The sequence below is a fragment of the Elephas maximus genome, chromosome 3, assembly GCF_024166365.1.
Source record: "Elephas maximus indicus isolate mEleMax1 chromosome 3, mEleMax1 primary haplotype, whole genome shotgun sequence".
Classification (NCBI taxonomy): Eukaryota; Metazoa; Chordata; class Mammalia; order Proboscidea; family Elephantidae; genus Elephas; species Elephas maximus.
Window position 1 is genome coordinate 29,017,260 of NC_064821.1, and position 16,544 is coordinate 29,033,803.

At 52.5% G+C, this 16,544-nt stretch overlaps 1 protein-coding gene across 5 annotated transcripts in view; it reads left to right on the plus strand.

Moving 5' to 3' along the window:
- The window catches only part of SMARCA4 (SWI/SNF related, matrix associated, actin dependent regulator of chromatin, subfamily a, member 4), a 105,354-nt gene that overhangs the window by 13,036 nt on the left and 75,774 nt on the right, over positions 1–16,544 (plus strand). For 4 of the 5 annotated variants that reach the window (XM_049876906.1, XM_049876908.1, XM_049876909.1 and 1 more), the window contains exons 2-8: positions 4,104–4,356; positions 6,357–6,489; positions 7,816–8,220; positions 8,518–8,616; positions 11,778–12,036; positions 14,936–15,062; positions 15,579–15,752. In XM_049876906.1, the coding sequence (XP_049732863.1) occupies positions 4,135–4,356; positions 6,357–6,489; positions 7,816–8,220; positions 8,518–8,616; positions 11,778–12,036; positions 14,936–15,062; positions 15,579–15,752 (1,419 nt within the window). In that variant the 5' untranslated portion in view covers positions 4,104–4,134. The remainder of the gene's footprint in view (positions 1–4,103; positions 4,357–6,356; positions 6,490–7,815; positions 8,221–8,517; positions 8,617–11,777; positions 12,037–14,935; positions 15,063–15,578; positions 15,753–16,544) is intronic. The other variant, XM_049876907.1, reaches the window with a different exon arrangement.

The following is a 16,544-nucleotide window of genomic DNA, read 5'->3' on the forward strand; positions in this document are numbered from 1 at the left end:
TTCATAATGGCCAAAAGTGGGAACAGCCTAAATGCACGCACATGGAGGGATGGATGGATGGATAAACAAAATGTGGAACAATGGAATGCTACTCGGCCAGTAGGAGAAATGAAGTCATGATACACGCTACAGTGTGGATGGGGCTTGAAGACATTATGCTGAATGAAATAAGTCAGTCACAAAAGGACAAATAGTGTATGCCCTCACTTACACAATAAGACTAGAGAGGGCAAATGTTTAAAAAAAAAAGTTTGGTTTTCCCAGAGTTTATTAAATTTTGGATTTGTGGATAAGGTCTCAAGTACTCTTAAAAGGGTTATTTAAGGTGGAGCACCGACTGAGGCCCTGTGGGTATGGGGGGAAATCGGAGAGCGCCAGAGGATAAAGGAGCAGCAGCGTCGGATACCCCGCACCTCCGAGGTGGCCTACTTCGCCACCCCTGTCTCCTGCATGGCCAGACGGAACCCGTGCCTCCAGTCCAGACCCCTGCTGGTCCTCAGCTACCAAACCGCGCTGACTGCCGCAGCCGCGACTACTCCAGACTCATCCGCGGCGTTTCCCCGCCAACGAGGGAGGTCACGCGGCGGAGCTCAGTCCTGCTGTCCTCCCCACCCCTCATCTCGTGGATGTCGTCCTTGGGGTCGTGAGAGAACTTTGCAGCGGGCTGGAGCACCCTTTGTGGAGAGGCACAAGAAGGGACGAAAAGAAAGAGGACCGAGGAAGGGGCTTGGACGAAAGGTCTGGAGCGGAAGCGCACAGCGATTGCGAGCAGAGCGCAGGACCTGGATGTGCCTCGGCCTTGAGGAGCAGCGGATGGCTGTGGGGCTGCCCTCAGCGGAGTAGCCCCGTCCGGCCGGGAGGGTTTGTGCAACCGCAGAGAACACTGAGTGCCGGTTGCACGGGGCGTGCCGCCTCCCGGTGTGCCCTCTGCACTTTCGCCACCTCGGCGTCATCCCGCGCTCCCAGGGCCGGGCTGAGGCTGCGGAGTGCCCGCTGTGCCTCTGACATCGTTCCCCGCCGCCACTCGGCCGCTATCATCGCTGTGCTTGGGTGGGGTTAGCCGGGACACCACCTGCACCTGGCCTGTCGCCGCGCAGAAAATCCGGAGAGGAGGCCGACCAGGAGAAAAGTAAAGAAAAGCCACATGCCTGGATTTGCTTTTCCAGGACTCCCCGTAGCACGTTTGGGTTTGTTTAAGTCCAGGTTGGTGTTCTTCTCGGAATGGGCTGGAGGGCTGGCCAACCAGTTCCTGCCGCGCTGTCTTAGGCTGGTTTGAGAGAAGCAAAACCAGTAAAGCGTGTAAAATACATATATAGAGAGCTTTATATTAAGGAAACGTCTCACAGTATTTAGAGGCTGGAACGTCCCAAGTCCGTGGATCAAGATAGAGGCTTCTGATTCACGTAGCCGCAGGAAGCTGCAGGACAGCAGGTCAGAGAGCAGGACTCTTATTCACAGGCTGTGAAGATCCAGAAATCTCAAGGTGGCAGGCAAGACCACAAGGTTTCTCCTGATTCAGGTAGCTGCAGGGGCTGGTGAACCCAAGATAGGCAGGTAGGAGAGCAGAGCTTTTGCTCACAGACTGTGAAGATCCACAAATCCCAAGTTTGGCACCTAAGCTGCTAGCTCAGGTCCCAGGAACTGGAGGTCAGAAGAAGAGAAAGCAGCTGCAGGACCCAGAACAGAGAAAAGCCAGAATGTCCACATATATTCGGATGCAGGCCACATGCTCAAGGATACTCCCTTTCAACTGATTGGCTACTTATAGCAGATCCCATCATGGGGGTGATCACATATAAACACTGAGTATCATGGCCCAGGCAAGTGGACACAGTCTTAATCATCACACCTGCCAAGGTTTCTCTGATCCTCTTTGCTCTAATTATTTAGCCCTGAAACTGGAACAAAGTCATTTGGGCTATTGCTCAATTCTCCCTAAAAATACTCCTATCTTTAAAATTAAAAAAAATTTTTCAATTGAGAATTTAAAATGTTTGTGCAGTTTTCTTAGAATTTATCCTTAGAAAGTACCAGAAATGCCCAGTAAGGTTTAGCAACAAAGAGATTCATTCCAAAAAACAAAAGGTAACAGAAACTAAAACGAGATTGGTGACATGCTCAACAAGAGAGGAACCATTAAATAACTCCTGGTATGTCAGGACAAGGAAATGTGATGGAGCTGTTAGAATTCATATGTTGAAGACAGGTAAATGATAAGAATGGTCAGATCAGTGGGTGTCCAGTTGACTCTGACTCGTGGCCAACTTGTGTGCCGAGAAGAGCTGCTTTATAGGGTTTTCAAGACTGACCTTTCAGAAGCAGATCTCCAGGCCTTTCTTCCAAGGCACCTCTGGGTTGGTTTGAATTTGCCAACCTTTCAGTTATTAGTTGAGGGCCTAATCATTTGTGCCGCCCAGGGGCTCCTAGAACGCTCATAAACCAAAAAAAAAAAAAAAACAAGCCTGTTGCTGTTGAGTGGACTTGTACCCTATAGGACAGGGTAGAACTGCCCCATACGGTTTCCTAGGCTATAATCTTTATGAAAGCAGACTGCCAACATCATTTCTCCCGAGGAGCAGCTGGTGGGTTTGAACTGCTTAACCACTGCACCACCAGGGCTCCTTAGAATGGTCATTGGTCATGTTATATGAAGAAAAGCTTACCTAGAATTTGCTGAGTTATTCCATTGAGTGTGCGTCTGTCTGTGTGTGGAACAGCCTATACTGCAGGCGCTGAAGTGTGGCAGGGTCCTAGCAGCAACACCAAAGCCATTGTCACTCTTGGATGGCCCACCCTGGATGGTATGGGGCTGTAATCGTCATCCTCACGGTTCTGTGGATCTCTGAGGAGCCTCCCAGCCCTCTCCTCCAACAGACATCCCCTCCCCATCAAGCCAAGCTTACCTGGCTGGCTCTGCTGGAAAGGGAAGGGAAAGTGGGTTTCTTCTTAACCCGCTGCAGGGGCACCACTGCAGGGCACACAGCTCTGTGTGGTGGGACGCTGGATGGCGTTAAGTTTCAGTATTTTTGTTTTGCAGATTGTGGTGATGAGAATGTATTGCTCTATCTTAAGGGAAGAGATTGTTAAAGAGACTTTTATTTAAGACCATATAACTACACAGCAGACTCAGGGTTCTCTAAAAGCGGAAGCCTTATTGGAAGCATTTATAAAATTGATCAGCCCATTGCCCTATCTCAGCAAGCATAGTTTACTAACATCATTGTATTTTTTTTAGCTGATTTTTGGATTTTGTGTAGGCTCTGGAAATAAAATTTTAACTTAGAGCGATATTCATCAGACTTTAGAGATTTGATTATTTTTCTTGTCACATTTGAGATATCACTACCATTATTTATGCAATACTTTTCTTTAAATGAACCCACTTTTTAAACTTAAGTTCATTTATCTTAAAGGAAACTTGATCTCACTGCCTTAAATGAATTCAGCATGGGCTGAGGTCACTTAGCATAAGTATTTGTTTTTGTTGAATTTATGAAGTTCCAGTTGCTGAGCCTTAGTCCTGCTCCCTCTGTTAATTAGGAGGATTAGCAAGGATTTGAGTGGTGTAAGGGGTATATTAGCACCGCCCTGGGACTTTCTTAGAAACCTTGGTGGCGTAGTGGTTAAATGCTGCGGCTGGTAACCAAAAGGTCGGTAGTTCGAATCTGCCAGGTGCTCCCTGGAAACTCTGGGGGGGCGGTTCTACTCTGTCCTGTAGGGTCGCTATGAGTCGAAATCGACTTGACGGCAGTGGGTTTTTTTTTTTTTTTTGGTGGGGGGCGACTTTCTCTGATGGAATTTTCTCTGATGGAATCAGAAAGACAGAGAAGGGAATACATGTGCTATTACCCAAGGCTTTGTCTTTCCCTCCTTCTTCCTGACTTCCGCGCCTTTTTAGGTGAACTTTCTGATCTGACTTCGTAGCCCTGAGATTTGTACTTCTTCCGAGAGGAATGGAGGGCAAAAGGCTTGGATGGCAGAGTGTTGAGTATCCAGGGTGTTACATGGGTGATTCCGGCATGACACTGTGCCGTCCTCCCTGTTCTTCCCTGTGCTGCCCAGCTGATAGCACGATCCCCAGGCTGACTGAGGCTTCTTTCCAGCAGGAGACCACTGTGTGCAGCTCTCGAGAAGATGTCCACTCCAGACCCACCCTTGGGCGGAACTCCTCGGCCGGGCCCTTCTCCGGGCCCGGGGCCCTCCCCTGGAGCCATGTTGGGCCCCAGCCCAGGTCCCTCACCGGGCTCTGCCCACAGCATGATGGGGCCCAGCCCGGGGCCCCCCTCAGCAGGACACCCCATCCCAACCCAGGGGCCCGGAGGGTACCCTCAGGACAACATGCACCAGATGCACAAGGTAGGCATCCCTGAGCCCTCTTGTGTCCCGTCTCCACCTTAGGGTGGAAGCTATGCCTCTCTCACTCGGCCTTTTCCCTGTACCCTGGCCCTGCAGCAGCCTCTGGACTAGAGCCTCCCCGAGGCCAGAGAAGAAGCTAACACTTGGCTTCAGCACCGCAGCCCGTGCCAGGTTCACACAATCAGAGCTGGCAGAGGTGGGCAGCACACAGGACCTCCTGCGAGCTGGCAGCCATCCCATCGTGTGTGTCCCACGCTCGTATTGCATATCAAACATAGCATTACTCTTCCTATAAATGTAGAGTTTTCTCATAAATGAAGACAAATGTCCCAGTCCCTAAACAAAGGCTTACGGCACATGGCTTCCTCCATCTGGCTGTTTGGCTGAGTCCAGGCCCTGTTGGCTGTGGAGCTCACAAAGCTGGGCCATAGGCACCGTTATCCTGTGTCCACTGCGCCACTGTCTTCGTTCGAGCTGACCAGGGTTGCTTTTGCCAGTCAGGGGAAAAAACCTCTTTAAACACAGAGAAATAGTCTTCCTCTCTCTGTGTTCTGGGTGTGGGTTGGAGGAAATATCCCGTAATATGTACTAACATCTTTAAAAAAGGTGACATTTCCCAAGTGCAGGGACCATGTGTGCCTGGGTGGGAGAAGAAGCTGAGGGGTCTTGCTTTGGCCCACCTTCCTGAGCACTACTGCTGGCTTCTTGGCCTCCCTGCTGGGGCTTTCCAGGCATTTGTGCCTTGTGCCCATTTCACAGTCCTGGAAGCAGAGACTCAGAGAGGTGGTCACTCAGCGAGTTGGTGGTGGCAGAGCTGAGTGTGAGCCCGTCTCCTCTCTCCTCCTGTCCTCTCTGCACCCCAGGCATGTGCCTCCTCTGTGACCTCCAGCACGGTGTGGCTCCTCACTCTCACCCCACTCTCCCCTTCTCTTGTACATTTCTGTCGACATAGGCACAGTATCGGTCTTATTGAGTCTGTCCTGGGAAGCTATTGGTGATAGCCCCCTCCCAGGCCTCCTGATTTAAGGCCCGGTTCTCCTCCAGCACAGCCTAACTTTCCAAATGTTATCAGGTACCTGCCAAGTGTCTGGCGCCATGCTAGGAGTTGGGGTCCCGTGGTGACAGGGTATGCTCCCTGCCTGCACAGAGCTCCTGCCCTGTGGAGAGGAGGAAGGGGAGATAGGTGCTTAGCGATCCCATCCACTTCCGGAGGGCCCTGCCTTTCTCCTGTGTGTGAAGCTGCCTTATGCTCCTAGCCAAGCACCCTCTCTTCTCTCACATGGCGCACTCCGGTCACCCATTAGACTGTAAGTTCCCGGAGAGCAGAACTTCTGTGGTAACCAGTGCCCAGTAGACTGCTCATGGGAGGCTCTCAACAAATGCCCCCTCCCCTTTCCCAGCCACTCCCATAGAGCACTAGGAAGGAACATATGTGTCTTCGTTCCGAAAAGGTCCGATGTTGCCTCTTAGGAGGAAGAGGAGGATGCAGCCAATGGCCTCCTTTCCAATTAACAGACGAGAAGCCGAGGCTCGGAGCAGCGAGGATGTCTAACGTCTGATAGATTGTTAGATGTTCGTAGGCATTAGAAGATTCGTGTCAGTGTCCTTGTGATGGTGAGCTGGGAGCCTGGTGTCCCGGCTAGCGCTGCCCCTTGACCAGGACCTGTCCCTTTTGTTCTTTCCTGTGGGATTTTGGCTGTCAACTGAATCCGTGTCCCCTCAGCTCCCTTGTCCAGCTCATCACCTCACCTCCAGTCCGTCATTAAGACCCTGTCATATGATGATGTTTCCCTTATGTCTCTGTCTTGACACCCAAGTAAGTACCAGGCACCATGTCACGAACCTAACCCACTGGGTCATGTTAGCGATTCAGTAAACGCCATGGTGACAATTATGGGTGTTTTCAGTGACGTGGGTCTTCTCTTGGGTGGTGCTGTTGCTGTGTTGCCTTTTCGTGTCCCTCCTTGCCGACTCTGCTTTGTCACTGCCCATTTTCATAGCCAATGGATTCCATGCACGAGAAGGGCATGTCGGACGACCCACGCTACAACCAGATGAAAGGGATGGGGATGCGGTCGGGGGGCCATGCAGGGATGGGGCCCCCACCAAGCCCGATGGACCAGCATTCTCAAGGTACTGTTGCGTCTCCCTTCTTTTCTGGTTTTTGTTGACACTGGGTACTCTGAAACCGTGTTCCTAATCGGACTGCCTGTAGAGGGACCCAGGAGGACCCAGGACAGGGCAGTCTGGGGAGAGCTGCCCGAGACGATGTGCTGTTGGGGCTGGGCTGGTACCTGCTCTGGCTGTCTTGTCTCGGGGTAGCCCTGTGGAAACAAACCCTGAGGGAGTGGAACTGTGTTCAGTGCTGGGTGTTAGACAAGGGCAAGTCAAAGTAGGGTCCACCGACCTGTAGTATCCATGCCACCCAGGAGCTCATTAGAAATGCAGGCCTTGGGCCCCCCTTCAGACCTGCTTGAAGCTGCCTCTCTGGGAGCAGGACTCCCGCAGTTGGACAGAAAGTTTGAGACGTGATGCCTTAGATGACCTGCCAAGCCCTTCCTGTCGTGTTGTTGTCGTTGCTGCTGCTAGGTGTCATCAGGTCAGCTTCAACTCAGTGACCCCATGTATGACAACGGAACACTGCCGAGTCCTGCTTCGTTCTCACAACTGTTGCTGTGTTTGAGCCTATTGTTGCAGCCCCTGTGTCAATCCATCTCACTGAGGGTCTTCCTCTTTTAGGCCGCTAACCAAAAGGTCAGCAGTTTGAATCCACCAGGCACTCCTTGGAAACCCTATGGGGTGGTTCTACTCTGTTCTGTAGGGTCGCTATGAGTTGGAATTGACTCAGCGGTAATGGGTTTGGTTTGATTGGTTTTTTCTTCTTTACCAGCATAATGTCCTTCTCCAGGGACTTGTTGTTCCTGTCATGTTGTTGTTGTTGTATGCTGTCAAGTCAATTCTGACTCATAGTGACACTATAGGACAGAGTGGAACTGCCCCCTAGGGTTTCCAGGGATCAGCTGGTGGATTTGAACTGCTGGCCTTTTGGTTAGCAGCCAAGCTCTTAACCACTACACCACCAAGGCCCTCCACATATCGTTGGGTGGGAAAGAGCCTCCAGGGGCTCCTCAGGTTGGGGGAGTGGGCTTGGCCAACCAGATGGTGAAGGCACCCACCCCTGAGGGCTGGAGGAGCGTGGTCCTGGAAGAGCCTAGATGCCCTAACTGTGTAACATCTCTCAACAGTTAACTGTTGGCAATGTAGGGAATGTGGGTCCAACCCATCAGCTGTGGCTATGGGCTGAGGCTGTGGGTGTGGCCTCTGGGTGCCTCTTGTGGTTCCCGTGATGGGAACCTATTTGGTCACTGTCTGTCTCATGGCAGAAAGGTGACTGGCTCTGCCTTAAATGTTATGGGATATGTGCTCCCAAGTGACCTTCTGGACCTTATCTCCCCGCAGGTTACCCCTCACCCCTGGGTGGCTCTGAGCATGCCTCCAGTCCAGTTCCTGCCAGTGGCCCGTCTTCGGGCCCACAGATGTCATCTGGGCCAGGTGGGGCCCCACTGGATGGCACCGATCCCCAGGCCTTGGGGCAGCAGAACCGGGGCCCGACCCCGTTTAACCAGAACCAGCTGCACCAGCTCAGAGCTCAGATCATGGCATATAAGATGCTGGCCCGGGGGCAGCCCCTCCCTGACCACCTGCAGATGGCGGTGCAGGGCAAGCGGCCAATGCCTGGGATGCAGCAGCAAATGCCAACACTACCTCCGCCCTCCGTGTCTGCAACAGGACCTGGGCCCGGCCCTGGCCCTGGCCCCGGCCCAGGTCCAGGACCAGCACCTCCAAATTACAGCCGGCCTCATGGTAAGGCCCTTGGGGTAGGGAGGAGTCTCAGTGAAGTGTCCAGAGCAGGGGCTCTGCTGCTGCTGGCTTTTCTCGCAGATTGCTCAGTGCCCTGCTCTTAGAGCTGCTTGGGCAGGCAGGGTTGCTGCAGGGTAACGCTCTTTCTCCAGCTCCCCCTCCGTCCCCAAGGTCCATACTATGGGCCTTGTTGTTTGGTGTGCCCCGTGTTCCTTGGAGCCAGGCCTGCCCAAAGGATGGGGGCAGGTATGAGTACAGAACACGTTTTAGTTTCTCTCATTTGTTTCTCTCCTGCTGTAGGTATGGGAGGGCCCAACATGCCTCCCCCAGGACCCTCAGGTGTGCCCCCTGGGATGCCAGGACAGCCCCCTGGAGGGCCTCCCAAGCCCTGGCCTGAAGGTAACTTCTGTTCTCTCTCAGTGGGATAGCTGTGCCCTGACTTCCTGTTACAAACTTGCACTGCGCAGATGAGGAGATGAGCCTGGTCAGAGAGAAAGGGCTGAGACAGTCGCTCCACGCCAAAGCCGTGCATCTTTCTTCCCAGTCTCTTGTTTTGATCCTAGAGGCTTGGGCCTGGCTTCCATACCATGACTCCTACCCACCCTTGTCCTGTGGGGTGCGACTATCTTGGGGACTCTCTAAAACAGTAACAGGAAGAGAATGACAACCATGAACTTGCCTACCAGGTGACTCAAGTGAGATTTCATGGAGAGGCATAGCTGCAGTGGCTCTCTGGTGACTGCAGACACATTACTTCAGGACGTGGTGCCTCCGAGCCCGGAGGCCACGACCTGACTGCCGTCCCCCCACCCTCCCCGAAGCTCTCCCTACCACGAGAGGCAGGTAGAGGGCAGGGTGGTTCAGGGTTGGTTTCCTCCCTGACCAGGTGCAGCCTTTAGCCAGACCTTCCCTGAGACTCTGTGTCATCATCTGTGACTCGGGGATGGTATCATGTTCCACCGCCATTATATTACCTACCACCAAAAAGAGGGGCAGGACTGGCGGTCATAGTTATGGTGCCACTGATTGTTAAACGCCCCAATTCAGAGAAGTTACAATGTGAGAAAACGTGTAAGGCTTGGCCAAGCAAGGGTCATAAAGGGCCTTCCTGGCTGGTTACGGGGATTCTGTGAGGGATGTGTGCGTAGCGTCATATTGTGGTCATCACCATCGTTGTTTTGGGGACTGACCAGGGCCTCTGCCATGTCCTGAGAGGAGTGTGGGTTTGCCCCTCAGGTTGGGGCTCAGGAACGCGGCTTTTAGGACGGGCCAGGATGTTGGCAGGTTCAGTGATTGTAGGGTGTGCTAGCGCAGCTCTGGCTTTTGAAGCTGAATAACTGAAGGGCGAGGGTCTTGGCAGACATGGATGGCATTCTGTCTTCCTTTGTATAAAAAGGCATTTTCGTCTTTACCGCGTGTCGTGGAGGGGCTCATGTTTTCTTCAGGTGTCTTGTCCCTTCAGGTGGGCCACCAGGCCCCATGTAGTACACTCACCTGGAGCTTAGCAGTAAGTAGTTGCGTGCCAGGAATGTCATCAGAGGAATTTATTCAGCCATTCAACAAACATTTATTGAGCACCTACTGTGTGCCAGGCACTGGGCGCTGGGGACATGGCAGTGAACAGGAGGGACCCGCGTCCCCGTCCTCGCAGCAGACCAGTAAAGCAGCATGTGCAGGAGTGGCAAGTGCTTGGAGAAAAGAGCAGGCTAGGGGCTGAGGCGTATCAGGGGAAGAGCAACAGGAAGACGACACCAGGAGGTGACATTAGAGCAGAGAGCTGAAGGAGGCCAGGGAGGAGCGCACGTGAGTGATTTGGGAAAGAAGCAGTCGGAGCAGCAGGTGCAGCAGATGCCAGGGCCCTGAGGCAGGAGCAGCCCGCTCTGCCCACATTCATTGAGGAGGCCTATGTGGCTGGAAGGAGAGAGCCAGGGCTGCGAGGAGGACTTGGTTCCCTGAGTGAGGTGGGAGCCACCAAGGGTTCTAAGCCCTGGCTTTAGCGTGTTTTTTTAAACCTTGGAAAACAGCCGTTTGTTTATCCATGTTCCATTCATCATCGCTATGCCCATGCATGTGTTAACAGTCTCTGGTTTTGATTTTTTTTCAAGGTTTGAATTGATCTGTTCCCTTTTTTTTTTTTTTTTAAATAATACTTCATTGTGTTTTTGGTGAAGGTTTACATAGCAGTTTAGTCCATTCAACAGCTTCTACACAAATTGTTCAGTGACACTGGTGACATTCTTCACAGTGCGTGAACATTCTCATCATTTCTGCTCTGGCTGTTCCGTTTCCGGTAACCTAGTTTCCCTGCCCCTTTACCTTCTCATCTTTGCTTTAAAGTAGTTGTGGACTGTTTGGTCCTCTGGCTTTGATTTTGAGGTGTTCCGAACCAGCCTGTCTGCTTCCACACTTGCTCCCTGGTGGTGCTGCTTCCCGGGTCAGATCGTCTTTCTGAAACAGATGTGTGGTCACTCCCTCCTGGCTTGGCCCTCAGACCAAACTCCTTCATGTGGCCCACCAAGCCCAGAATGACCTGGCCCTGCCGGCGTATGATTTTCTGTGTTTCCGCGCTCCCACTGACACACCCCATTCGGCCAGACTGGGCTCCACGAAGCTCTACTCCCGCCAGTGCGGCTTCCTTCCCCCCGGGGCCCTGGCATGTGCTCTTGGCTCTGTTGCAGGTGCTCTCTCCCAGCCCTGGCTCCTTTACCTGATTCAACTACCAGACCGTCTCAAGCATGTCTGTGGTGGGTCACCCCTCTGAGGGGAGCCTGCCTGAGCTGACCTCCCAGACTAGGCTGTCCCCATCAGAGCCCTTATCACATGTTGTAGTGCTTGATGCTCTGGTTTTCTTTCCCCCACTAGGGTAGTCTCCCGGGGGCAGGGTGGGTGTCGGCATGCTTGTTCTGTGTCAGGGGGCCTGCATGGCATGCACTCCCAGTGCACATTGGTTGTCAGCAGGAGACCGGGAGATGGCACAGGGTTTCTCTTCTTAGAAGTTCTGGGCCTTTGGCCTTGAGCAGTTAAGCCCACTTGTTGACTTTGTAGTGCTCCGTGTAGTCGGTCGGTCGGTAACTGCTTGAGGCTCCTTCATCTGCTGGGCACAGAAAAGTGGACAAAATGGTCTTGGACTCGTTCTCTGACTTCTTGGAGCCTGAGGTTTTATGATGGGCATTGAAGAGATAATTTCTTCAGTTGGATTCAGGTAGGACCTCAGGAGGTGAGAGACAGGAAAATGCTGGTCCTGAGAGGCCCCAGCACAGAAAGACCGACCTCAGATTGGCTCTCGGCCGAGCAGATGTGCACGTGGAACAGCTCTGGTCAGTGGAGGTTTCAGAGGAAGGGGCGTCTAGGCTGAGATCTAGAGGAGGCTAGCACCCGAGGCAGGAAGAAGACCCTTGCGTGAGAAGGACTGTGGTGGAGTGTAGAGGTGGTGGGTGTGGCCTTGAAGGAACTCTGTAGCCTCAGGAAGGACTTTGTCCTCAGGGCAGTGAGCAGCCAGCAGGCTTTTCAGTTCCACTCAGAACACACTGGGAACTCAACACTGCTTGACTCTTACCCAGGACCCATGGCAAATGCTGCTGCCCCCACCAGCACACCTCAGAAGCTGATCCCCCCGCAGCCGACGGGCCGCCCTTCACCTGCACCCCCCGCTGTCCCGCCTGCTGCCTCGCCGGTGATGCCGCCCCAGACGCAGTCCCCGGGGCAGCCGGCCCAGCCTGCCCCCATGGTGCCGCTGCACCAGAAGCAGAGCCGCATCACCCCCATCCAGAAGCCGCGGGGCCTCGACCCTGTGGAGATCCTGCAGGAGCGGGAGTACAGGTGAGGGCGCTGCCACCTGGATCTGTCCCCCGGATGCCGGTCCCCAGCCCGTCAGCCTTGAAACACACCTGTGTGGGCCATCCGTCTAAAGGTTAAGGGGCATGCAGTGAGAAATCACCCTCCCGCCCCTGTCCCCAAACATCCAGCTCCCATGCCCTGAGGCAGCTGCTGTTCTGGGTTTGTTGTGTATCCTTCTGGAGCAATTCTATTTGTATTTCCGCCACAGGGTACGTGGCCATGCATGCTGTTATACACACAGCAATGTGCCTTAGAGAGCATTTCCCACCTGTCCATAAAGAATTTTTCTTTTTTATTTTAATTGTACTTTAGATGAAGGTTTACAGAACAAACTAGTTTCTTACCAAACAGTTAGTATACACATTGTTCTATGACATTGGTTAGCAACCCCACGACATGTCAACATTGCCTCTTCTCAACCCTGGGTTCCCTATTACCAGTTTTCCTGTTCCCTCCTACCTTCCAGTCCCTGCCCCAGGGCTGATGGGCCCCTTTAGTCTTGTTTTGTTCCATGGGCCTGTTCAATCTTTGGCTGAAGGGTGAACTTCAGGAGTGATCTCATTACTGAGCTGAAAGGGTATCCGAGGGCCATAGTCTCAGAGTTTCTCCAGTCTCTGTCAGGCCAGCAAATCTGGTCTTTCTTTTTGACATAGTTTTTCTGTCCTTTTTTTCTGGATTCCTAGTGTTCTGTCTTGTGGCCAGTCCCCTGACTAAATGGACATTGTTGTTGTTAGGTGCCATGAAGTCGGTTCTGACTCATAGCGACCCTATAGGACAGAGTAGAACTGCCCCATAGGTTTTCAAAGGAGCAGCTGGTGGATTTGAACTGTTGGCCTTTTGGTTAGCAGCCGAGCTCTTAACCACTATGCAACCAGGGCTCCAAATGGACATAAAGTTGTTTTTAACGTTTGGACAAACAACGCTGTAGCAAATGCACGTGTATCTCTAATTCCGCATCTATGCACGTGTCAGAATAAACCCCTAAAAGGGGCGTTGCTGGGGTGTAGAAGAAGTGCACCTGGAACTCTTATAGATTCTGCAGAACTGCTTCTGTACAGATTGCATGGAAGAACATTGGAGGGAAAGTGCCTGGTTTTCCTTGCCAGTACGGTGCATTTACCCAACTTTTGGTATATCAACACTCAAAACAACCTCCTAGCAAGCTTTTACATGGACCTATCTCAATTATTAGTAGCTGTGACTACTGTTGGAAACCCTGGTGGCGTAGTGGTTAAGAGCTATGGCTGCTAACCAAAAGGTCAGCAGTTTGAATCCACCAGGCACTCCTTAGAAACCCTATGGGGCAGTTCTGCTGTGCCCTATAGGGTCACTATGAGTCAGAATCGACTTGATGGCAGCGGGTTTGGTGTTTTTTTTGGTGGGGTGACTTGAGTTTGGTGGGTTTTTTTTGGGGTGGGGGTGACTACTTACCAAAGGCTTCCCTGGCCCTGGGTGCTGTGTGAGATGCCCAGCACAGAGTAGGTCCTGTAACACTATCGCCTACTGCTGGGTGCCCTAAGCACCTCGCTCATCCTTTTTTTAGTTCCCATTGTATTTATCATTCACTTCTTGGGGTAGCCTCCCTTGCTGTATAGATGCTTCATGAGGGTAGGGACTGTACCTTGTTCGTGGTTGTATCCCCAGATTCATCGGTAAATCTGTGCGGAGTGATTGTCTTCAAAGTGCGTCTCCAGCTGGGACGTGCCCTTGAACTCCAGGCCCTGTGCTGGGCGCCTCTCACCAGCTCTGTGTGGACGACTTGCAGCTACGTTGAACCTGACCTATCCAGACAGCCCTCACATTGCCTCTTTTTCCTCCTGTTCCCATTCCCGTGCACCTGCCATCCACCAGCTCTGGGCCACCAGTCCTGTAGCCCCCTTGACCCCGGCTTGCCCTCCCTTGCCCCATGTCTCCTTGGTGAATCCTCTCAGCTTCCCTCTCCAAACTCGGGGAAACAGTACCTGGCACCCCCACCCCCACCACTACCACCTGGTCGGCACCTACCCCCTGGCCTCCCTGCTCCTACTCTTGCCCATACAGTCTGTTTTTTAAATAGCGGTTTGAAGTACCTTTCAAAAATTTACATCAGATCTATTCCTCAGGTTAAACTTTCTTCTAGCTTCTGATCATCTGTCCAGTAAACTCCTCTCTGTTCCTCCCCTGCCCACTGCTCTATCCTTGCCTTCTCTGCTCTTTCCATTTCTCTCTTTCTTTAACAAGAGAGACTTCATCCTGCCCCAGGGCCTTTGCACAAGCTGTGCATGGGCTCCTCCTGGTCATTCCCACTTCACTACTGAGGTTACTCCCTGGTAGAGGTCCTGCCCATCTCCCTCACTTCCGGCCCCCTCCTCGAAGCACTTCCATCTCTGGAATTACCATGGTTATTTACTTTTTCCACTCCTTTATGGCCTTCCAGACGAGGCTATGAGCTCAATAAACAGCTTTGTTGACCTTGTTCAGCGCCGAAGCTCTACATCTGACAGCTCAGTTAATATGTGCAAAAGACTGGGAACAAGCCTTCAGCGTCGCTCTAAGGGTCCCTCAGTTTCTAGATCAGGACACTGAGGCACTACTGGCCCCATGTCTTACCTGTGTCTGCCTGACTCCAGAGACTGCACTCACGCTGCTGAAATATCTGGTTTCCTGTTTGCTGTGGCCCCTGAGGCATGGTCATAAGGATAAGGACCCCCTTGTGGTTGCCTTCCTCTGCGGTCTGTGTCATGGTCAGCAGCCTGCTCTGAGGCATTTTCTGCCTCGGGACCCGCCAGCCTCTTGGGATCGATCTTTCGGGAAGCAGCAGCTTTAAAGAAGGGACCAGATGGGCTCATTGTAAACAGATGAGGCTTCTCACCTCCTGTCCTTTTTCTGTCTTTGCATGCAGGCTGCAGGCTCGCATCGCACACCGAATTCAGGAACTTGAAAACCTTCCCGGGTCCCTGGCCGGGGATTTGCGAACCAAAGCGACCATTGAGCTCAAGGCCCTCAGGCTGCTGAACTTCCAGAGGCAGGTGGGGCTCAGGCGTGCAGCCCCATGCTTTAGGACAAGGGGCCTTTCTGTCAGCTGATGCTTATCAACTGGTGGACGCAAACACAACCACCCGCCCTTGTTAGCTCACTGTCGCACCCTCTTCTCCTTCTGCATGGTGGTGGGACACTTGGGACACTGGTCATTTGCATGATGGATAAGTGTGTCCCTTCTCTAAGGCAGCAGTTGCCACCATGAAGCAGGAGACGTGAATGGGTCTACTTCCGAGGTTATTGTATTTTTGAATGACGCATAGAGATGTCATGTGTGGTTGAGGGAAGACAAAGCTGGAGACACAGGAGGACTGTCTTGCTGAGTGTCCTGATCTTTGCTGGCTCTGCCTGTTGTCACCTTCTAGGCATCCTGTAAACACATGGATTTGGTGCTTAAGGCATTTAAAAAGGATTCGTTATAAAAGCACAGTATTCTGACTACTGCGTTTCCTTGTGGCAGTCACGAAGTCACACCCATAGCCAGTTTTTCCTCTTCCTTCCTAAAGCTGCGCCAAGAGGTGGTGGTGTGCATGAGGAGGGACACGGCCCTTGAGACAGCCCTCAACGCCAAGGCCTACAAGCGCAGCAAGCGGCAGTCCCTGCGTGAGGCCCGCATCACGGAGAAGCTGGAGAAGCAGCAGAAGATAGAGCAGGAGCGCAAGCGCCGGCAGAAGCACCAGGTAGGCCCTTGGACTGCCGCGTGGCTCGCCCTGCCCTGTGTGTGCCTGCGTCCCTTTTGTTTCTAAACATGCCACATGTTTCTTGTTCACCATAGCAGCATGCTAAACCAAAAACCAAACCCGTTGCTGTCAAGTCGATTTAGACTCATAGCGACCCTATAGGACAGAGTGGAACTGCACCATATGGTTTCCAAGGAGTGCCAGGTGGATTCAAACTGCTGACCTTTTGGTTAGCAGCTGTAGCTCTTAACCACTGGGCCACTAGGGTTTCCAACAGCATGCTAGGTTCTAAGAATACATTGCTGGACAAAACCAAATCTGTGCTCTCCTGGTAAGGGGAAGACAGGCAATAATCAAGTTTGCACATAACATGCTGGGAGGCAAACAATAAAGGAGGAATGGAGAATGAAGGAGCGAGCAGCTGTTAGAATGCTCAGGGAAGCTCTCTCAGTGGAGAGATTTGAACCGAGACCATGGGAGGAAGCCACGTGGTGAAAAGAGTTTTCCAGAGGTGCAAAGGCCTTGAGGCTGGATTGGCCCATGTGTGTCATAGAAAGCAAGAATCCCAGTATAGCTAGAGTGGAGTGAGTGAGGAGAGTGGGAGGTGACAGGAGCAGGTCATATGGGACCTTGTGTATGGCAGGGAGGACTTGGCATTTGCTCTCAGTGAGGCAGCAGCCATGGAGGGTTGAGGGTAGTAGAGGGACTGATCTGATTTAGGTTTTACGAGATCCCTCAAGGAGACTAAAATTGCAAATCAAGTAGGATTTAGGGTTGACTCTGTTTATTTTT